The 23,972-nt window shown below is 49.8% G+C and overlaps 1 protein-coding gene across 1 annotated transcript in view; it reads right to left on the bottom strand.

The window, feature by feature from the left end:
* The window catches only part of NUP133 (nucleoporin 133), a 1,523,409-nt gene that overhangs the window by 792,833 nt on the left and 706,604 nt on the right, over positions 1-23,972 (bottom strand). Inside the window, exon 13 of the mRNA XM_086927107.1 lies at positions 9,621-9,784. Coding sequence (XP_086783233.1) covers positions 9,621-9,784 — 164 coding nt within the window. The remainder of the gene's footprint in view (positions 1-9,620; positions 9,785-23,972) is intronic.

Below are 23,972 nucleotides of genomic sequence, written 5' to 3'. Positions count from 1 at the left end.
TTCTTGATCCTGAACGCCGTATTGCTGGGGACCTAGATCTACTTGGAGACCTGCATGGAGGTGGTCCTAGAGACTCTTGATGGCGAAAGATTTGGAGAATCCCAAGCCCAGGACTATATGTGTGACTTTCCAGCGTTGTATCTCTTCTAGCCATCTTTGGGACATATTAAAAGGAGACTTTTCTCCCGGAGCCAGAGATTCCTATGGTGTGTCCTGTATAATGTTGATACCAGGAGAAGATGACACTTCTCTTGACGTCGACCGCATTGTTGTCGACGTTGATCTTGGCTTCTCTGGTACATCTCCTGAAGTGGCGAGAATTCTCTCCCTCAATGAAGACTCGGATAATGCCACCACCGACGTCGACCGCTGCTGTGGATACACACTTGAGGATTCGTGTCTATGCGGTGATGCCCTCGACGTCAGTCTCTTCAACGTCAACTGTGACAGCCTTCTCAACGTCGAATGCGAGTACGTGCGAGGCATCTTTGACGTAGACTTCGACTGTGATATTGCCCTCAACGCCGACCATTAGTGGGTCTGAGAGGGTGCTCTCGTTGTCGATCCTCTCAAGGACGACCTTCTTGAAGGAAGCAGAAATCTCGACGTCGACCGGTGTCATACCGTTGACGGGTGTTTCGACGTCTAGTTCAGTATATCGTCACCCATATACTTTAGCCCGAAGTATGCCTCGATGTCAACTTACTTTTCGTCCAAGGAGGTTCTCATTGCTTTGACGGCGATCTGTCCCTCGACGTCGTAGAGTGACTTACTCGTTTTTCTGACGCCGATTTCGACGCTGACGGCAAGCAATCTGGAAGGAGTAGTTTCTGTCCTGTAACTCCAGTTCTGTAGTAGGGGTATCTCTGTTATAGTCATAATCTAGTGAATAGTCCCGCCCATGTGCGTGGACCCCGGCAATCAAAAATAATTTTAAAGACAAATAATGCAGCCTATATCCACAGGCTACACTGTCCAGTACTTCAACTAGAAATTCCACCAAAAAAACCACACACACAGCACAGCCTGCCCAGTTTCTTCCATAGAGAAACTTGCCTCTACCAGTAAAAGCCTCTGGAATGATAGAGAGGAAGGCATGGACAGACAAGCCCCATAGGCTGCCATTATGTGGCTTAAATAGGATACTGTGCCTTTAAGAGAACTTTCCAGAACTTCTCCCAGTATCCCAGAATGCACAGCAGGTCCCTTTTACTTTCAGTTATTTTTGAAGGCATAACACGCCAGACCTGTAGCATTCCTTACACGAATATCTTTCTCCACCGGGGAGGAGGGCGCTTATGACTATAACAGATACCCCTACTACAGAACTGGAGTTACAGGACAGAAACTACTCCTTCTGTAGTAGGGGATCTCTGTGTGTAGTCATAATCTAGTGAATAGAATGGCAAGCCCATCCCCACACCAAAGCGGCGGTGGAGAGAAGAAAATTAACACCACTACTGTGCGAACAAATTTCGCAGCGCAGCCTGCCCAACCTGAGCGTCTGCCCTGGCGTCAGTATCCAGGCAGTAATGCTTAGCAAAGGTATGGACCGACTTCCAAGTGGCCACCTTGCAGATTTCTGCAATTGGAACGTTACGGAGCAAAGCAGTCGTGGCCGCTTTGCCACTGGTGGAATGAGCCTTAGGTTTACCCCCTAAGGTCTTAATAGCTTTTTGGTAACACAACTGTATGCAGGACACAATCCACCTAGAGATGGACCGCTTAGAGGTAGCAAGACCCGTCCTGCTGATCCATAATTTATAAACAATTGTTCTGACCTACGAATATCTTTGGTTTTATCCAGATAAAATTTCAACACCCTCCTAACATCCAGGGAATGTAGAGACCTTTCCGCTGGAGATGAAGGATTCTGAAAAAACGTAGGAAAAGATATGGTATGGTTGACATGAAAATCAGAAATAACCTTGGGAAGAAATTTAGGGTGAGTACGCATAACAACCTTAGCAGCATGAAATAAAGTATAAGGTTCTTGGCAACACAATGCCTGAATTTTACTCACCCTGCGTGCCGATGTAATGGCCACGAGGAACGCCGCCTTCCAGGACAGGTGCTGCAACAAAACCTTATGAATAGGTTCAAAAAGCTCCTTCATCAACCTGGACAGCACCACATTCAATTCCCATGAAGGAGAAGGGAGCCTGACAGGAGGGAATACTTTCTTCAAGCCTTCCAGAAAATCTTTGATCACAGGGATCTGGAAGAAGGAAGTCTGTGAAGGGCATTTCCTGTAGGCAGTCAATGCAGCGAGATGAACCTTAATGGAATGAACATTAAGTCCTGACTGCGCCAAATGTAGAAGGTAAGGAAGGATGACATCTTCCTTGCACGTCGTCGGGTCATGGTTCTTGGACATACACCAGATACAGAACCTTTTCCACTTGTAAGCATAGAAGTCCGAGTGGAAGGTCTCTCAGACTCCTTCAGTATGTCCATGCAATCTTCGGGCAGATTTAAATGGCCATATTGCACTATCTCAGGAGCCATGCTGCCAAATTCAAAGACGAGAGGTTGGGGTGCAACATCTGCCCCCCGAACTTCGTGAGAAGGTCCGGCCTGCATGGCAGCCGTATGTGAAGAAGGAGAGACCGGTGAAGCAGGTCCGTGAACCACCACTGCCTGGGCCATTCCGGAGCAATGAGTATCATCTGCGCCCTGGACCGGGCCAGCTTGATGAGTACCGCTGGAATCAGGGGAATGGGTGAAAAAGCGTACAGAATCTGTTCGACCAGTTGATCCATAGCGCATTCCCCAGCGTCCCCTGCTGGTAGTACCTGGAGGCGAAGTCTCGGCATTTGCTGTTTTCGGCGGTGGTGAACAGATCTACGTCTGGAGTCCCCCACCTTGCGAAGACTTCTCCTAGTACTTCGTCGTTTATGACCCATTCGTGGTTTTCCTGAATCAGTCTGCTCAGTGCGTCCGCCTGAACATTCTGCACACCTGGCAGATGGGTAGCCGTTATCGTCAGTCCTCTGGCCAGAAGCCAGTGCCAGATCGCCTGCGCCTCCTGCGACAGAGTGCGTGATCTCGAGCCCCCCTGTTTGTTGAGGTAATACATCGTGGTCGTATTGTCCATCTGTACAAGCAGAAAGTTGGTCTGAAAGGACGGATGAAAAGCCTTCAGTGCCAAGTGAACAGCTCTGAGTTCCAGGAAATTGATGCGATACGTGGCCTCCATCGGGGACCACGTTCCTTGAATCTGTAAGTCTCCGGAGTGCGCCCCCCAACCTTGGAGAGAAGCATCCATCACGACAGTCTGCGTGGGAATGTCCTTGTGGAATGGAACCCCTCTGAGGAGATTCTCCGCTGAACACCACCACTTCAGAGACTGAAGAGCATGCAGAGACAGTCGTATCTTGTCGTCCCAAGATCCTTTCCTCTGATCACACTGGTCCTCCAAGCACTCTTGCAACGGTCTCATGTGCAGTCGTGCGTGTGGCGTTTGGAAGATACAAGAGGCCATCGATCCCAGTAGAGAAGACACCGTCCTCACTCTTGTAGATGGAGTGGTCATAAGAGCCTGAGCCTTCCGAAGGAGTGATAATCGTCGCTCCTCCGAAGGAGACACGCTTGCTGACAGCGTATTGATGGAGGCTCCCAAGTACTGTATGCATTGGACCGGAGTCGGGACAGATTTGGACATGTTGATGTGCAACCCCAGCTTGTTCAAGAGAACGCACGTCTTCTGGAAGTGTGCTCGAGCTTCCGAGAAGGAGGAGGCCTTGATCAACCAATCGTCCAGGTACGGGTAGACAAACACCTTGTTCTTCCTCAGTGTGCTGCTACCACCGCCATGCACTTCGAGAATGTTCTCGGCCCAGACTTTAGTCCGAATGGGAGTACTGTGTATTGATAATGATTGGCGCCGACTTGGAATGGCAGGAACTTCCTGTGTTTGTGTGCAATGGTCACATGGAAGTACACATCCTGTAGGTCTATAGCACATAGCCAGTCTCCCTGTTGCAACTGAGGATAAATCTGATGCAACGACAGCATGCGAAACTTCTCTCTGCGAATCCACTTGTTTGCCTGTCGCAAGTCCAGAATGGGCCTGAACTCGTTCTTGTCCTTCTTGCGAACCAGGAAGAACCGGGAGTACAGACCTCTTCCTCTCTGAGACAGAGGTACGTCTTCTATCGCCCTTTTCCTTAACAGGATATTGGCCTCCGCCTGGAGCTCGCGCAGCTGAAACTGCGAGCTGACCGGTGGAATTGCTGGAGGCGGGCTGGTGAACCGAAGACTGTATCCATTGCAAACAATATTCAGCACCCACTTGTCCTGAGTAACTTTTCTCCACTCTGCCAGAAAAAATTGAACGCTTCCCCCCACGGAGTGGGTAACGGATGCAGGGGAAGTAAGCGCTCAGGGCCTAGATCGGCCGGGCCTTTGGTCGCTGGTGCCGACTGTTGGCCGCCTCTGCCTTTCTGACGCTTCTGGAACGGCTTTTGGAACTGCTGCTGTTGTTGCTGCTGCTGTCCCGAAGCTTGGCCACGCCCTCTGCCCTGTCCACCGAACCGTCTCTGGAACGGGCGGTACGATCTCTTTGTCTCCTTGGGCTTTTCCAGACCCACACCCGTGAGTGTTTCGGCCTCCGCCTTCATGCGGGTTATTTCGTCATCTGCATGTTTCCCAAATAGGGTTTCGCCAGAGAATGGTAGATTGGCAACCCTTTGTTGTGCGTCAGGTTTTAGTGACGTGAGGCGGAGCCAGGTGTGTCGTCGCTGGTTAATCCCATGGCAGAAGCCATGCGCCGCCAAGAGGGAAGAATCGGCTGCAGCGCTGATGACCTGATTCGCCACCAACATCCCCTCATTTAACACCTCCTGGAAATCTTCTCTCTTCTCACGAGCCAGGTGTTCCGGAAACTGCTAGAGGGATTCCCAGAGGGCACGGTCATAGCGTCCCAACAAGGCCGTGGCACTCGCAGCCTTCATGGAGGTCGCCGACGTCCCACACACCTTCCTCCCAGCCGAATCCAGCCGTCTAGACTCTTTATCTGGAGGGACTGTGGATGACGGAGTGGTGGCATGCTGTTTACGAGCCGCCGTCACTATCACAGAGTCTGGAGGGGGTTCCACTCTAAGAAAAGCCAGATCAGAATCGGGAGCCCGGTATTTTTTCTGTAGTCTCGAGGGGGCCGCCTTAGTCACCGCCGGGGTGAGAAAAAGGTCAATGGCCGGATCCTCCAGGCCCGGTACCAGTGGCAATAAAGGCCGAGACAGATGTTTCTGGTGCAGTGTCTCGAAGATTACTGATGTCTTGGGCGTGGGCACCGTCAACGAGATGCCCAATTTTGCTGCACCTCTTAACAGGACATTGTGAAAAGCCACCAGATCGTCAACCAGTGACACCCTGGTCTCCGGTGACCCCGACAAAGTCGGAAAGTAGTCCCTGGTCCCTGAGGACATCGTATGGGAACGAGACCTGCGCCTCCTGTGGCGTCGTCTCGACCGCATGGATGACCTGTTGCGCGATAGTTCCCTCCTCCTGGAACGAGAGCGCGACCTCCCAGTTCGTGGGCGTTCCGCAGGTTTCCGTGGAGGCGTCTTCCGTGGCCTATCCTGGGGTTTCGGTCTTGGCGTCCCCTTAGGCGGTGTAGGAAGTGGGGGCAGTGACACCGATCTTGGCGGAGGAACAGGAGGTATCTCCGACCGAGGAACGGGCCCATGCCGCGGAAGCGGTGGTGGTGGTTGTCCTGAGGGCGGAAGTGGTGGAAGCGGAGGGTTGATGGGAGGATCCTCCTTAGGTACAGGAGGAGGGGGCGACTTGGGCCGAGGTGGTGTATATACCATCGTGTACAGCGAGGCCGGTGACTTCTTAGGGGGAGGGGACTGCGAACCAGCCCCTCCAGTAGGTGATCGCTGTCTCCGGCGCCCTCCACCAGACCCAGCATGACTTCTGGCACTAGAACTCCTTCTGCGCCGCTTAGGAGAGTTGGAACAACTCCGAGACGCCGACCTCTTCCTTCTCGACGCTGAGCGTCGCTTTTCCGGCGTCGAACGCCGCCTCCGCGACTCCGGTGTCGAACGCCGCCTCGGCGACGTCGATCGCTTCTTCCTCGACGCCGAACGCCGCCTCCGCGACGTCGAACGTTCAGTCTTCGACGATGAGCGTCGACTCCTCCTTGAGGCTGACCGCTTTCTTGAGGTCCTCGATGTCTAGGATCCCCTCGACACCGACCGCCTTCTCGACGGGGACCGGCGGTGTCGCCTCGACGGCGAGCGCTGACGCCTGTCGCTCCTACTTCGATGCCGATAGCTCGACGCGGACGACGACGACGCCGTCGACGGTGGTCTCGACGGCGGCCTACCCAGGCCCTTCCACGTCAATCCTTCACGCCGTCTCAACCCGGAGCCCCGGGGAGATGGGGAACACACCGTCGTCATCCCTCTCGACGTCGTCGTCGATGCAATCGACTCCGACGGAGACCGGGACCGTTTGCTGGTCTTCCTGCCTCTGGGGAGCCCCCCAGGGGCCTCAGCAGAGAGAGAGGGAACCTTCCCAGCCTGCCCAGACCCACCTGCAGCCTGCAGTCGTCTCTCCTCCAGGCCTTGAAGCCTAATCTTCAGCCTTTCCCTCAGGGTCCTTGCTGAAAGGTTTTGGCAGATGTCACAGTCTTCAGGGACATGTGCTTCAGGAAGACAGATAACGCAGACGTCGTGTGGATCAGTCTTGGACTTCTTCCTTCCACATGCTGGGCACTTGTCGAAAAGAGCAGGCATTTTAGAGCCCTAAAAAGCCTGAACAAACACACAGGAGTGAAGGGAAACACCTAGATATAACAACTGAAAACACTTTTATCCAAAAAGTGCACAAACGATCCAATAAACCCTTGAAAAAGGGAGAGCTCAATGCCAGGGTCCTGTTAGCAGGAGCCGGAAAAAATTAACTGAAAGTAAAAGGGACCTGCTGTGCATTCTGGGAGAAATTCTGGAAAGTTCCCTTAAAGGCACAGTATCCTATTTAAGCCACATAATGGCAGCCTATGGGGCTTGTCTGTCCATGCCTTCCTCTCTATCATTCCAGAGGCTTTTACTCGTAGAGGCAAGTTTCTCTATGGAAGAAACTGGGCAGGTTGTGCTGTGTGTGTGTGTTTTTTGTGTGGAATTTCTAGTTGAAGTACTGGACAGTGTAGCCTGTGGCTATAGGCTGCATTATTTGTCTTTAAATTATCTCTTAAGTGTCTTTGCAGTTCTGCATTTTTTGACAACTTAAGAGATTATTTTTGATTGCCGGGGTCCACGCACATGGGCGGGACTATTAACTAGACTATACACAGAGATCCCCTACTACAGAATCTGCTTTATTTTGGAAGCTGGGGAAGCAGTTCAACACTTTTTCTGTTTTCTATGAGAGAAGGGCTTCTTAAGATTAATCTCAAGGCCACTTTTAGACTTTCCCTTCTCCATTGGCGCATGAAGTCTGATCGTTTCTCTGTCGTGCAGAGTTATCTTGGAAAATTGCTGGCAGTAGTAACACTTATGTGGATTGTGTGAGGATGGCAGACACACAATACACACAGAGTGAGGGTCAGATTTAGCCATTTTCTTCCCACAGGAAGGACATTTGTTAAATAAAGCTTGCATTTCTGACATAAAGATTGTTAAATTTTCAGAAAAAGATTAGAAAATAATACTGGCAAAGGCAAATGTCAAAAGTTGTAAAAAACCAATTTCGGACTAGAAATAGTAAAAAAAAAAAAGACAAGCTCAAGCTCCAGGATCCTCACTCAAGGAGCCAGAAAAAATAACTGACCTGTCACCTGTGGTGATTGATCGGAGCAGAGGGTTCCTGGAGGTCTTAAAAGCACGGTGTCCAAGTTCTCTGAAGCCTTAAAGGCAAGGTGCCAGTTTTTTATTATACTGTGATGTTGTTCATCTATGCAGCCTAAAAACACGTTGCCTGCTATTACCTGTTTTTCTTTTTTGAAAATAAAGGGTTGTTCTGGAACACAACTGCAGCAGATGTTCTCTATTACACTATTTACATGTAATATTATTTTCTTGCAGTAGAAATCCATGTAATTTTGGCATTTTAGTCTATTGGATCTATAATAGGCTGAATATGTATGTGTATATACATGTATGTTTTGGAAGTACTATGTACTTGTGGTTCTAAACATACACATATATATGTATTTATATATATGCTCTGGGGTCCCGCACGTGGGCGGGGATTATTCAGTGCTTATGACTATTGATGAGTATCCCCTGGAAGAGAAATACTTTGTACATTGCCTCCCACTTCAGTTTGAATGCTTTGTGCCAAGCTACCAGAGGGTTGAGAACAGGTTAATTTGGGGTTTGCTTGTTTTTCACAAGAAGGACAAGAATTGTGGTTGCAGCTCAGACAGATCATTGAAAAAGCATTTTATGATAAAATCAAAGCTCTCATCAGTGGTATCCATCTCCTGCATGACTACTTTTTTGGCTTCAGATTACACTGCAGCATCGAGCCACTACCTTATACATTGTAAACAATGCTTTCTTGAACACAGATGAAGCTGACCCATTCCTCCTCATATTGCTAGACCTCTAAGGGCCTCTCAGCTGCCATTGATGCTTCACACCTCATATGCACCGTAGAGTCTTAAATGGGATTCACCAACAATGTTCATTACTGGTCTTTCCCCTACCTTTCCAACCGACATCAGTTTTTATTCACATTGGCAATTCTAGGTTAGAAAAGATCCCGATCACCTGTGGAACCCCCCAAGGTTCCATACTGTCTCCTGCCATCTTCATCATTTACATGGAGCCGCTTGGTGTTCTACTCACAGATAAAAGCATCAAGATTTACAATGATACATAACTCTACTTGAAGGTCACCTTCACTTTACACATCCAACGCCTCAAACACTGCTTGCACATCATTTACATCTCGATGTCCAGCACCTAGCTGATGCTCAATCCAACAAAAACAGAATTCCTGTTATTTGGTTTATTAAGAAAAAGAAATAAAAAATAGTACAAGCTGGCTCAAAGACATAAACCTTGACGGCTTCAAACCCCAACTTTCACCAAATGCTATTTCACTTGGATTCAACATGGACACCAACTTCACCCTCAAGGAACACATTGCCAAAAAAACAAAGGCAACCTGGCACCACCACTCTCTTCTAAAGAAAATCAGTTTCTTCCAGAAAACGACTGTAGTTCAGGCTCTCATACTCTTGCATTTGGATGGTGGTAATGCCCTACTCTGTGGCCTCTCAGGTCTCACTTTGACAACCCTTAGAGGCATTCTACAAGCTGCAGCACATCTAATCCAGGGCCTGAACAAAAATGATGATATCGCCCTATGCTGAAGGAACTCCACTGGATCCCCTTGCCAGTCAGAACCATCTTCTAAACCAGCTGCATTATTAACAAAGCCATCACAACCAACACACTTGCTTATCTTGCAGACAAGCTAACCATCTCTGGTGGTTCTTGGCACCACACAGCCAGGACGCTATCGACTGCAGACTAAGAAGTGTAAAAAAAAGTGAAAACATGACAGCAGCCCTTTTCGATCTCTGCTCCAAGGAACTGGAAAATATCTCTGTATCCATCAGGACCCCCACCCCCTGAGTACACAATATTATCATTTACTCTTACCATCAGGCACAGATTCAGCCCATCGGGGATCCAATGCAGGGTAGTCATCAACCAAATCTACACTTATTTGTGCCACAGCCATGTCCAGTTCCAAATCAGAATCAACATCTGGATCTACCGGGAAGAGTTCCTCCACCATGCTTTGTGCGTTCAATAAATCTTTCCTACAAAAAAAGTATTACAGTATAGTCAACATCAGTAGTGTATCAACATATCAAATAACTGATAACTTCATTTCTGAAATACATTTTCAAACAACTAAAGTTTCACTATCGTCTTTAATTACTAAAGCCTACGGGCAACAAATGCTTCTCCAAAGAACATGTCATATGATTACCCTCGAAGCCAAAAAGAAAGCACAAAGTTGAGAATATAGAAGATAACATATACGTTACTCTTTTCTGCCAAATTCCGCAAAATGAAAAATGTAATTCTGTATTAGAATAAATACCCATTTTTCGTATTTGTGCGGATTTATCCATTTCTGATAGAGAAAGCATGGGCTGAAACAGTTCCAACATTGCAGTCATAATGACGTCAAAATTCAATACATGCTCTCTCTTTTACATCTAATGTTATATAACTACAGCACCCTGCAGCAGAAGTTGAAAACAAAAGCAAGAACTTGCAAAGCCAATAGGTCTGGCTTTAATGAGATAAGAAATCCAAACACAGGAATGTACAAATGCTATTTGCATCTGTTTTGAAATTAGAGTCAAACGTATTGGCTTTGTCAGCGCTAGCCATCCTGACAGAATAGCGTCTAACTGCAGGACGAAGGCTATTATTCATCCTCAGAGTGAGCAGCAGAAACCTGCGGGCTACAGGCAGTTGCTAGGTGTTCTGAGAGTGAGCAGGACAAGCCTGCAGTAGTACAGGTGGTTAATGTGTGTGCCAAGATTAAACAAGCAAACATTGGCGAAGTCAATAGGACTCACCTTTTGGACCTATCGGTTTTGTCAATACTTTTTGGGGATGCTCTGCAGCACTGGCCTAAAAGAAAATGAAAGAAAAGGCATGCATGCGCATCATGACATTGCCAGTGGCTGCGTTATTTCGCACAAGTGCATATACGAGATGACATTTGAGTCTGCATGCATCACCATGTATACAGACCTACCCAACAGAATGGGCGTGTGGTCAAGCAGCGCACAACATGCCGCATATTTCTGTGCTCTGGCACCGACCATCCCGTGGCGTCCTGCCATTAGGACCTGACCCATAAGACACTCTTCGGAGAAGATGGCGGGCGCAGTAGCACCTTAAGCCAGAGGGTGGACGCCTGAACGATACCTGCGTTCCCGGAGTGTAGCAGCCAGAGGACCACAGTCGCCAGTGAGTGCCATTCCCAGGCAGCATGCAGCCCTTGCCTGTGCCGGACTCCTCTCTTGGGGGTGGAGGGGTGAAGGGCTGCTGGGTGATGTGTATGGGGGCGCCTGGAGGGCTGCATGAGGCCTATCCTGCAAAAAAGGGACAACTACCCAGGGTAAAGCAACACAACGTTGGACTGCAGGATGCACCTCGGACTGAGGAAGACACTAAGACTGTAGACACTGGTGGCACTGTTCGGCAGCGGTCTCTCTGGTCGGCCCCTGCTGGTGAGAAGGGCTGCCTCCTCATATAGGAATAGAGATGGGGGACCAATGGATGTTTGCTGTAAATCTGACCCCCGTAACCCTCCCAGTGGAATGGACACAATGATCAGAGAAGAGAAGAGAACCTAAAGCCCCTTCAGATGGGGAGGTCCCATTAATGAGCAGACAACATAGTAGGGGGTGGGCTTGCCTAGGGGAGGGCCCCTTCTACCGGACTCTGGGTGCATACAGACTTTTGACTGCTGTAGTCTTCCTGCTGAGCATCTGGGATTAACATGCATTGCCCCCACGGACGGTTGGGAACATCTGTGGAGTATATGCATGGGGCACACTAAGGGAAGCAGAGACAATGTGATGGGTGAACACCCGGGGGCCTCTTGCCTGGCGCAGGGAGTCGAGCCCTATGAGAACCTCGACTCCACAGACAAATTAGACTTGATTCTGAATGCAGTGAATATCATTCAGGAAGTGCTGGAGGGTAACATTTATAAAGTATCTATTGACCTGGGTGTGCTCCGTGGTGACCACAGCAGGTTAGCAGACCAAGTGAAATGCAACTCTGAAGCCCTACAGGAGGTGGGCCCTACTGTTAAGAGATTGCAGGCCAAGGTGAGGGACCGGCTACGTCGCGTGGACTTGATGGATCGTCGGGTGAGGGGCCGCAGCTGCCACAATATTGTGCAGATAGTGAGACTACCTAAGAAGATGAAAGGAGCAGGGATGGTGGCCTTCCTTGAGAACAAAAAGCAAAAGCAAAGCCCACCCGCCCCACCAATACCCAGCGGTAATTAAGAAAAACCGGGGGACTAGGCAGACAAAGAAACCTGTGAAGGGCAGTCCAGGGAGGAACAGGGCAGATGCTCCATTTATGGGTGATGTTAATGTTGCAAACTCAACTACCCAGATTCACGCTAGGCCAGGGATACAATCTGTGGGTTGTCTAGAGGGGGACTACTGGGGGAGGCTAGAAACCATGTTGACTACCCTAATTAAACCTATATTTCAAAAAATAGGTACGATCGAAGCCAGGCTGTCTAATTTAGAAACGTTGGAGGCAAATATTCCTCAGGATAGCGCAACCGCAAACCGAATGAAGCCCAATACTCAAGTTACCACTGAAAGAGTTACCGCAGGGCTGGACAGAGATGGGAGAGCCGCTGCTGTGAGTTTAACCTTTAATAGCAGGTGACCAGAAAAAAGCAGTTTAGGCAGTCAGAAGTCAGTAAACACCAACCCCTCAGACTCTAGACAGGTAACATCTTTCAGAACAGGACCTTCTAGGTCGCAGAAGGACAAGAGTCTAGAGGGGAAGTCTGTCCAGCTAGCTAGTCTCCCTACTATTGACCTCCCCCCTGAATCCACCCCCTATGTAGCAATTTTGGGGTATGTTCCTGCCCTTCCTCCAGGGAAAAGTGAAAATTACTGGCAGCTACTAAATAAAATAAGATATTGGTTTGCACGGACCACCACAGCTGGTGTAAATATATCAAAACAATATAATCATGGCACGTAGGGTGAATTGGATCGGGAATTCACGCAAACAAGGGACTGGTGATTGTATCATTATTAAATTTAATAACCCCCATACTGCTGGTCGTATTTTTTCAAGGGATTACAGTCTCTCTCCATTAGTGAGTTCTGAAATTAGAATTCTACTTCTGGGTTTTTTCTATAGGCCGCCTATTCACAGAGATACGGTGGAAGTAGCTTACGGATAACATCATTTAGGAGATGCTAGAATAAGATCTGAACTTACTCATCAAAGTATCCTCCCAGTTCAACCACAACCATTGAGGGACAGGCACCTTGGAATTGACCATAGACTGACCCTAAATAACAGATTCAACACTTTGACTGGTATGGAGACATGTGATTGACTGCGGGGCCCTGTCTCTGTTGGGTCGGAGCCGGTCGCTGCATATCAGGGTTATAGTGGCTGGGCCCCCAAGGAGGTGTTCAAACAACTTTTTATCTTGGAAGATAACAGGTTTGGCTGCTAGGCTTCAGGATCCTAGATGGATAGTTTACGTTAAGCAATTCCTGGTAATCTGTCTACAGGAAACGTGGTCAGTAGATTGTGACCTCTTCCTGGAAGGCTACAAAGCCTTTTTTGTCCCATCTAACCCTTTCTAAGGGGGAGACCAAAAGGTGGTTTGGTCATTTACATCTCCGTGAAAATTGCATGCTAAGTGCAGGCACTACCAAATATACACACAGGAATTCAAGCACTAACGGTACAAAAGGGGGTTATTAGCTGGGGATTGGTTAACTTTTATAACTCTGTTGCTTCCCCGTCTGAGTCCAGTAACGTAACCGCCCTTAGCGAAACTATAACCCAATTTCTGAGCCAAAGTTTACCTAGCCTTCTGGTTGCCGGTGATTTTAATATACATCCCTGTGGTGAGCCGCTAACGTCTTGTATATCTGACATGGGCTGTCCTCGTATGCATGGTTTCCACTTTGAACATACGGCTGAAGGGGAGTTACTAAATGCTTTGATTAATGAATTAGATCTGATGGCAACAATGGTTTTAACGGACCCTTGCACCATTTTTACCGTACCAACGTTTAAGGGACATGGGAAGGGGTCATTTATTGACTAGGTCTTAATCTCATCTTCCCTACAATCTTTAGCAAGCTCTTTTAAAATCCCAGAGAGTGAATTTAGCGATCACAACCCCATAACACTTTGTGACAGGCCCCATTGCCGAACAAATAGGGGTTGCACCAAAACTGGGTTCACTGCGATCAACGGATGGAATGCGCAGATTGAAGTGGTCGCAGGTGACCCCAGAAATAATCGCCAATAGAAATAAAATTGTAGGTGCTTACAAATTATCTCTCTGCACAATGGAAAGGTCCTCACCAAAGGGGATTATGTATGCCTTTAAATCCATTTCAGAAAAGGTTGCAGGGCGGTTATCTGCCTCAGCAAAAGGTCAAACCCTGGATGGTCCCAGATGGTTTGATACCCACTGCTCCAAAGTAGCTAGGAGGCTTAGGGAAGCCTTGGCACTAAAACAAAGAGTGCAAGCTGATGTCTCTGCTTGCCGTAGGGAATACAAGTTGGCCCTTGCTGTACGAAGGGGATCACTGAAGGACGAAGCATGGAGGGAGTTGCTGGACCCCGTCACTCTTAGAAACAGCTCGAAGTTCTGGAGTCTGGTAAATGAAAAACTGTTTGCCCAGGACGGGGGGCCTTGATTGTCACATAACAGAGGAGGAGTGAGAATCACACTTTGAACTTGTCCCTCTGTGCAAAAGCAAGGAACCCCTCATGGTACCCAGGAGGTGGCATTAAGATTTGAGAGAGGTGAGATCCGGGAAGGTATAACAGGCTTAACTACCGGAAAAGCACCTGGCCCTGACGGGATCCTCCCAGATCTTTTTAAGTCAGACCCAACCTTCTGGGCGCCGATACTGGAGTCCATTTTTAATGCGGCGGCACAGTATGGATGCCCTCAGTCTTGGTGATGGATCAAGCCCTGATCTCTTGACTGGGTAGGAGTATTCTGCATCATTCAGAAACTCTGTCCATCACCTTTTCCAAAATTGATTTTATCCACACTAAGTGTGGGAGGGTATACTCAGACGTGAGTCCCTTGCTCATTGCACCATCAGGATTCAAGCAAGCCGGGCCGACGACGGCTGAAATGCCAGAAACCGGTGCCCGGTAGCTTGTCTCCTTCCCAGTATAAGAATTGGCTTGGTAGTTTGGTTTGCCCTGTTCCCATCATGCACTGGGACAGGAACAGACTAATTTGCATATAGCCAGGTTCTGAAGCTGGGATGGTGCAGTGAGCTAAAAAACGGTGATGGATCAAGCCCTGATCTCTTGACTGGGTAGGAGTAGTCTGCATCATTCAGAAACTCTGTCCATCACCTTTTCCAAAATTGCCCTCAGTCTTGGGCCACTTCCACCATAGTCCCTGTTTTTAAAAAAGGCTACAGAGGCAGTCCCAATTGCTATAGACCTATATCTCTTATAGATTCAGTGGTAAAAGTGGTGGGTAGGGTCCTCCTTCAAAGACTATCATCCTGGGCAGAGGACAACCTGATACTGTCAGAAGCTCAGTACGGGTTTCAACAGGGACGGTCCACAGTTGCCCAGTGTCTTAACCTTTGATTGATACTGAGCAAATATACCGTTGTTCACCCTGGGACCATTCATGGATCTGACATCAGCTTTTGATTGTGTCAATAGGAATAAGCTATGGCAGTCCATGAGGGCAATGGGTGTGGAGACAAGTATTGTAAACTTTTTAGAGGAACTACACAAGTCAACAAAAGCCAATGTTAGGTTCTCACAAGACCTGCGTGTCACGGGGGGTTTCAACATTAGGAAGGGAGTCTGGCAAGGCTGTATATTGGCTACCTTTTTATTTAATTTTTATATTGATGAATTGGATAGCGTTTTACAGGCTTCTGGGGCTGATAGTCCTAGGGTAGGAAGGCGAGGGATTCCCGTCCTGTTATATGCGGAGATGCTGTCCTCATATCCAGGACAGAAACGGGTTTACAATCTCTTTCAACCGCCTTTTCAGGCTTCATGTCAGATAGGGACCTGGCAATCAATAACACCAAATCGTACGTTATGCAAGTGGAGCAGCCGGTAAAGAAGAATTTTCAATTTAGAGTGTGAGACTCAAATTCCCAACACAAATGTGTTTTCATACCTAGGGGTCCTCTTCGATAATAAGCTCAACTGGGTTCCACTACTAGGGGAAAAAAGGGGATGTTCATAGGGTGAATGCAGCGATTTTTAATTTTGCTTCCAAATTGGGGAAGAAACCCACTGGAGCGATGCTGCAAGTGTACCAGGCCAAAACACTGGCCATCGCTTCATATGGCAGCGAAATTTGGGGATACATCCCGGGAGAATCCCTTCAAATAACGGAAAATGATTTCCTGAAACAGCTTGTGTGTTCCACGTGATATGTCTCTCCCTGAGCCCACTGACCTATTGGTTAAAGTGCTGGCTGAACCTGGACCTCCCCCTGACCCATAGGATTATAAAAGATTGTATGTCACTTGACAACTCAGCTCGCATTCCGTGGCTGAGGTATTTCAAGGAAAAGTTTGGCAGGTTAGGGCGGGGGGATATATTCTCTAATCCAGAATGCATTAACAAGGGCGATGTGGAGCAAATTAAAACCGCCTTTTTGGCAGGTAAGTATCTGGATAGAGAGGCAAAGGAGATACAGAAACCAAGTGTGCGGACGTACATAATGCTCACAACAACCCAGAGAGCAGAGCCTTATCTTATGAGGTTGTTGTCCATGCACGAAAAATTCCTTCTAACCAGGTTTCGATTGAACCTTTTTCATCTTTTGCTTGCCAGAACCAAATGTTTTACTACAAGTAAAGTGGCAGCTCCCTGCGGCTGCGACGGAGAGTCTCTGCAGGACATGCTGCATTTTATGTTTTTTTGCAACATGTATGAATTTCATCGTGAACGCTATCTGGTTCCTCTTTTAAAAAAATAGAATTTTAGGCAGGTTCGTCCAGCATTGGTTTATCTCCAACTTTTGAAAGAGGACTGTTTACTTTTTATTGTGGGTTATTTAAAAGCAACCGTCAACTGCAGACATTATATGGATCAGTAATGAGTGCCCCGGGTCTTTTAACTTTTTATTGCTTTCCGCGGTTTTTAATGTCTTTTAAATAATGCACTGTCATTTTTAGGTTTCGACCTGGCGATCTGTGCAAGCAGTTCGCGCAGGCGAAATCTAATGTTTACAATATTGGCTATAGGAACGTCCCACGCTCCCATTGGCTAGCTCCATAAATGGAGGCTAGCCATGGGGGGGGCGGAGCTAGCCGGCGTCCATGTAAGACGCGCGAGCGCGGAGCTCCCTGCCGATATCCCGCCAAACTCCTGCAAATAATCCTAAATCGACCCTGCCGGCACTGAAACCTGTGGGGGACTCTCAGGCGACCCCTCGGTGGGACGGCGGCCCCTTTGTCTGGCGGAGGACGGACGCGGTGCGACTTTGTGCCGCAGTACACGGAGCGCCGAAGACCCAGGCCGCGATCCCCAGCCTGGCCTAGAGAGCAGCCCGGGTTGCGTCGCAGTGCGTGCGGCGTGCGTGCCCGAGGCGGACCCGACCACCCACAGAGACTCCTGGTCGGCGGTTACACTCGCGCCCGGCGCTGAGACGCTGCGAAGAGGACAGTCCCCTGTCCGGAGGCGACGAGCGGAGGAGGCTGCCAGAGGGTGCACGGAGCCCACACTGCCTGTGGGGAGGCCCTAGGGAGAATCGCTAAGTTGACGGCGAGAGGCACTGTCCGCCGACTCCCAGCATCTAGCACCACAGGGAGGAAGGATTTCGAAGTAGCGGTGAGCGCCCTGATCCCAAGCACTGAGGCACTTTGCCCACCCTCTGGGCGACCAGACAATACGGGGTACTGCCCAGAGCCACGTTCCGCGGAACGTTTGAATCGACATTCTGGTGCAGGGAGCCGCCATCTTGGGCGCCGGTCCCGCGACGAATCACCCTAACCGGGGGAGGTCCACGATCCTGCGCCCACTGCTGACCCGGATCACAAATCCCGGGTGGTGGTTTCCACACATCTGTCCCTGTCAGATACATGTCCACTAGAGCCACCATGGTGAAAGGAGACAGATCGCAGCCCAAGCTATCATTCGACCAGAGGAAGGCGAAAGGGGCCGAGGGGACAACACAAACTTCCCCTCTACGCCCTATGACGTCCGAGACCTCCCTATGTTCTGAAATACGGGACATGCTGGGGACGATGGAGAAAGGTCTGCAAGTCAGCATGACAGAGATTAGCACCAAAATCGACGCGCTGACGTACCGGATGGACCGCATGTCCGAGAGGGTGGACAAACATGCGGAGCGGCTGGACATGGCAGAGAGACGGCTCACAGAGGCGGAAGAGGCTCAAACGGAGTGGGACAAGGACCGCAGACAGTTTAGTCGGCTGCTCCAGGTTATCCAAGATAAGACAGAAGATTTGGAGGCACGCTCGAGGCGCTCCAACCTACGCATTACGGGCGTAGCGGAATCCACTAACACCGGTAAAATGGAGCTGTTCGTGGAGAAACTCCTACGGGCCCTGTTAGGGGAAGATGTCTTCTCCCCTATGTTTATTGTTGAACGGGCCCACCGCACTCTGGGGCCGAAACCACAACCTGGCCTCCCACCGCGGCCGATCATAGCAAAGCTGCTTAATTATCGGGACAGAGACCTGGCACTGCGGCTAGCCAGGGAAAAGGGGAAACTACAGTTCGAGGGCATGAGCATCTCCCTATTCCCGGACTTCACGGCGAGAGTGCAAGAGGAAAGGAAGCGCTTTGCCCCCTACAAGAAACAGCTGAAGGACCTGGGGCTCGACTACGCCATGCTGTACCCTGCGAGGCTTCGCATCAACAGGCAAGGTCACTCACATTTTTTTACCGACCCAGCGGATCTTAAGAAATCCTTGAAGGAATGGGAGAAGGACAACCGCAACAATCAGGGAAGTAGGCGAGAGGACCCAGACGCCTCCTCCCACTTGAGTGACCAGGAGTAGCCAAGCGCGTGAGGGACGCTGCTGACCTGTTGGCACTGGACGGCGCAAAGACTTACACACAGTCGGTGTGGACCCACCGAGATATGTCTTTTGGGTGAGATCTACCTGTTTACTTCTGGACTGGTTGGGTAACACCGTGGATTGGGTGGGGGGCTGCTCCACTTGCCGAGGGGGATCGGGGGTAAGCCCCTCTGCACGAGAGACTGGTATTGAGGAACTGAAAAGACTAGAGCTGGCAGGGCTCATTACTTTTGGGCGGGGGGCGGGACGGGAGCACGCGAGAGGTTACTAGTTCTGGTTTCCCAGCTGAGCCGTTTGCTGGCTAGATCCCTCTGCCCCTGCGCTTTTGGCTTCTGGCTCCCTCGGGAGCTATTTGGGGTTCTGTAAAGTTCATAGTTGAGTACGGGGGGATGTTGGGTGGTGATGATTCCTGTCTGACCGGGTTGGGGATGGTCGGCTGTGGGTGGGAGGGAGGCGTTTCTTTGTCTGTTCGTGCATTATTGCTGTCATGCTGTTTGGGGTTCGGGGTTTGCCGGGTGGGGGGTTTGTTTTTGCCGACTACTGCACTGTGTCTGTCACACTGCCTGCTCTGCGACATTCTACTTTCTAATCTGCTATGTCTAATGCTGACTCACTGAGTGCGGAGAGCTCTCCGAGCTCTTTGCGGTTGCTGTCCTGGAACGTGAGGGGGCTTAACGACTTCCGCAAACTCAGAAAGGTCCTGGCCTATTTGCAACGCCATCACATTGACCTTGCTTTATTGCAGGAGACACATTTGCCGCTTTCCAGCCCTATGTTGCAGGTGAGGGGCCTTGGCCCCGCTTGTGTCGCTGCGGGGTTCACAACGCATGCTAGGGGGGTGCTCACATGGGCCAATCCCAAATCCCGACTGACGCTGACCCGAGTGGCAGGGGACCCGGAGGGGAGGTTTGTGGTTGCACGTTGTGTTGGAAAAGATCATGATCTCCTGCTGGTGAATGTGTATGGCCCCAACTACGACTCCCCGGAGTTTTACTCTTCGCTTGCGGACAGCTGCAGGCAGTTTGTGGGCTCTAGAATGCTGTGGGGGGGGGATTTTAATCTAGTGCTGAACCCGGACCTTGACAGATCTGCGGGCCCCCCTAGGTCCCCTGCGCCCTCCGCGTCCCTCCTTTTGTCGGAATGTGTGAAACTTGATTTACTTGATGTGTGGCGGCATAGACACTCGGGGCGGGGTGGGTTCACTCACTACTCGGCCTACCACAACATCCACACACGCATAGATTACTGGCTTGCTTCCCGCAGTTTGCTCGACATGGTTAAGGGTTGCACGGTTCTCCCACGCACGCTGTCTGATCACTCGCCCTTGCTCCTGTTGCTAGCGGCTCCTCCCAAGAGGATCCCCCCCTTCACGTGGAGGTTCCCCCCATACTCCCTCTTAGATGAGGTCTTCAGAGGGGAACTCGCCGAAGACATAGAGACCTATTTCGCGACCAATGTGGGCTCAGTGGACAGCGTTCAGGTTCTCTGGGACGCATTTAAGGTTTACATCAGGGGGATGACTATGGCGAAGCACTCAGGGGTGCTCAAAGCCATCAGACGACGCCTACAGTTGCTCGAGACGCAGCTAGCGAACCTGGAGGGTCGGGCGGTGGACTCGGGGGACACAGCTGATGCGGTCGCGCGCAAAACCTTGCTAGATGAATTTCAGGAGGAGGCGGACAGGGAAATTCAACATATGGGCAAATACGCGACGGCGCGGGCGTATGGGGAACGGGAGCGGCCTGGCGCCCTCCTAGCTAAACTTATGCGCAACAGTAGACCCCCATTGGTTATCGAGGAGTTGGTGACGGCTGCTGGGGCGGTGGTTACTGAGGAGCAAGATATCTTGGCGGAATTCCACGCCTACTACACTGCCCTTTACTCCTCGAGGGACGCACATCTCGAGGATGAAATCGACGACTATTTGGGCTACCTTCAGATGCCCTTCCTGGCTGACTGGCAAAGGGAGTTTCTCATGGCCCCCATCCAGAAGGAGGAGATAACGGAAGCACTGGAGTGCATGAAGTCCGGCAGCGCCCCTGGTGCGGATGGTCTCACGGTATCATTCTATAAAACCTTCAAGGCGCAACTGGTCCCATACCTGATGCTTTTGTTCGATGATATTTGCCAGCAGGGCAGCATGTCGAAATCCATGAGAGAGGCGCTGCTTATCACCATCCCTAAACCAGGCAAACCCCTTGACCAATGTGGCTCCTACCGGCCGCTATCACTGATAAATGTGGACGCGAAACTGTATGCTAAAGTTCTTGCGACTCGCCTGTCGCTGCTGGTCCCGGATCTGGTTGCCCCAGAGCAGGCTGGGTTTGTTCCCTCACGCAATCTCACGTATAATATCCGCACGGTCCTAGGCACGATCCAGCATGTCAAACACGAAAGCAAAGCTGTGGCCATCTTCTTAGATATGGAGAAGGCCTTCAATAAAAAAAATGGAGGCTAGCCATTGGGAGCCGGATCTTTCCGTCAAGGCCGGACCAGATTCGGGGGCGTTCTCGCGATTTTTTCCCTCTCCACCCACTTCTGATCGTCATCGCGGCGGTGGGTGGGTGTTATTTTTTTTTTTCGAGTTGGCCTGTTTTCTTCTTTTTACAAGTGTTTGTTGTTGGAGTGGGATGCAAGATTCGAGTTCCCACGCAGCGATCAGGTAAGGAGCATTTTGTTTATAAATGTGTTTACACTTTTGTAAGTTTACGTATTTTGACGTTTTAGCTCCCCCTGTCCGTGCCCGTTCGTTCCCGCACCCCCCTCCCGCTGTCCGTCTTACCGTTCCCGCCCCCCCCCCTCCCGCTGTTCGTGTCCCCGTTCCCGTCCCCCTCCCGCTGTCCGTAGGTGCTTCTTATCATTATATTACCTGTTGCCGGTATCTGTGTCCCTCCGAGTTTAGATCCTTTGGATGACAGCAGGGCAGTCTGAAAGTCACCCCGAAGGCATACTTCCAAAGAGATTCGACATCACACGGCCGGACTGGCCATACGAGACTCCGGGAATCCTCCAGCCCGGAATCCACCCTCCCCAGCCCGTTCTCTACTTTTTTTCCCTGTTTATCGTTGCTGCCTCACTCTCCCCCAGCCCGTCCTCTCACTCACGGGCAAAGTACAACTTTTCTTTCCCTGTTTATCGTTGTTGCCTGCTTTGCAACTAATGGCGCCCACTGTGCTTTGTTTCATGTGAATCGATGTGTTGCCCGTGTGCCCGTGGCTTGCACTGTACAAATACACGGAATACAGCCTGCTGCCGTGCCCGTGTGCCCGTGGTTTGCACTGTACAAATACACGGAATACAGCCTGCTGCCGTGACGAAAACACTTCAGAGTAGGGCCCATATCGCACCCCGAAGGCATGCTTCCAAAGAGATTCGACATCACACGGCCGGACTGGCCATTCGAGACTCCGGGAATCCTCCAGCCCGGAATCCACCCTCCCCCAGCCCGTCCTCTCACTCACGGGCAAAGTACAACTTTTCTTTCCCTGTTAATTGTTGTTACCTGCTTTGCAACTAATGGCGCCCACTGTGCTTTGTTTCATGTGAATCGATGTGTTGCCCGTGTGCCCGTGGTTTGCACTGTACAAATACACGGAATACAGCCTGCTGCCGTGACGAAAACACTTCAGAATAGGGCCCATATCGGGAAATACTGGAATATGTCACGCCTTTCTCTTTACAACTCCCTAGAAAGGAGTGCTGCTAAGCTTCCTGCTTCTCGACGCGAAAACAGACTTTGTCTTTGCACACGGTTGACTGACCCGGGTCAAGTTTAGCCGTTCCCGTTAGAAGGGTTTGTGTATGTTCTCCAGGTCAGAAGTGTTAACACACTAGAACTTGGGAGCTGGATTATAATACAGCCAGGTTTACTGATTGCTTCTCAGTGTGGTAATGGGGAGTATTCCAAAAGAAACTTTTCTGAATTTTGATAAACGGAAGAAAGCAATCTCTCTCCAAGGAGTATTGGGGCTGTTAATGTTATCTGTTAAGAGGTCGTTTTCAAACACCATTCAGTGCTAGAGCAGTGTGCTGTTACTGGCACTCAATTTGTCATTCTGAAACCAAAAACAATCACACTGCTGTAGTTGAATTGTTGTTAGTTTTTCAGTGTGGCATCGGAAGGCATCATTCGAGGGTGTGACAAGCAGCTATTTCTATAAAGTATATACAGATTGAAGAAAGCAGACTGAAAACATCTAACCTTACTTAGTTTGGTGGATGGTTCCCGGTTGGACATGGATAGGATGAAGACTGATCACCTCAGACAGGTCCATCATAGGCAGCACACGCATCCCGCGTGCTCACCTATTAGAAGTGCATCACAGGCAACTTGAACTTCTCTCTCAACCATCAGGACTGGCGCATTGCAGGCAGGGAAGGATTCCTTCACATTCACCAGGCAGCACTGCATTCCCATGCATCAGAAGCAGCACGAGAGACCCTCATACTTGTGTATGACAAGTGCATCACAAAGAGCATACTTCACTTGCATCCCTCGAGGCCGATCCATTATGGGCACTGCCAGCTTTGCTCACACCACCAACTGCAGGCAGATCAGAGGCAGTACAGGCATCGATCCACCCACACGTGACGCTTGCAAGAAATTACAAGCCTTCCTTCTGCACACACACATTGAGTGTCTGCAGCCTGAGGGCTTTTGCTTCCCTTAAACGCACTCCCATAGCTATTTGTAGCAGGGGACTCTGCACGTCTGTGCATAGATTCCAGTTTGTGTTCAGTTTGTAATCCGACTTTGATGGTTGGTGTTACTAAATCTAGGTACGGTTTCATTAATCCTTTTGTATTTTAAGGATCAGAAGAGTGTGGGTAGGTACAGCGTATTAAAGTTTATACACAATTTGAAAGAGGCATGAGAAGGAATTCAAACTAGGCAGCTCTAATATTCACCAACTTTCAAGTTCAGCTCCTAAGAAAATATTTGGGCAACTGCCCTTACCTTTTCATTTTTTTCTACAAATAAAGAACCGCATCACAGGTCTCCAAGACTGCATAAACCAGCGCAAATTTGAACTGTTCGATCAACCCCCAGATACGTAGCAGGCAGGTCTAGCTCGCCTCACCTGTCTTTCCTCTCTTCCTATTAGTTTCATGTAACACGTCTAATGCAGTTTACTGTTTTTGCCAACAAACGTAATCTCTGTGTTTTATCGTATGCACCTAGTAGAGCCCACCCTACACA

The sequence above is a fragment of the Lissotriton vulgaris genome, chromosome 6 (assembly GCF_964263255.1).
Source record: "Lissotriton vulgaris chromosome 6, aLisVul1.2, whole genome shotgun sequence".
NCBI classification, from domain to species: Eukaryota; Metazoa; Chordata; class Amphibia; order Caudata; family Salamandridae; genus Lissotriton; species Lissotriton vulgaris.
The sequence above is the reverse complement of the archived record's forward strand: the minus strand, read 5'-3'. Positions and strand labels throughout refer to the sequence as shown.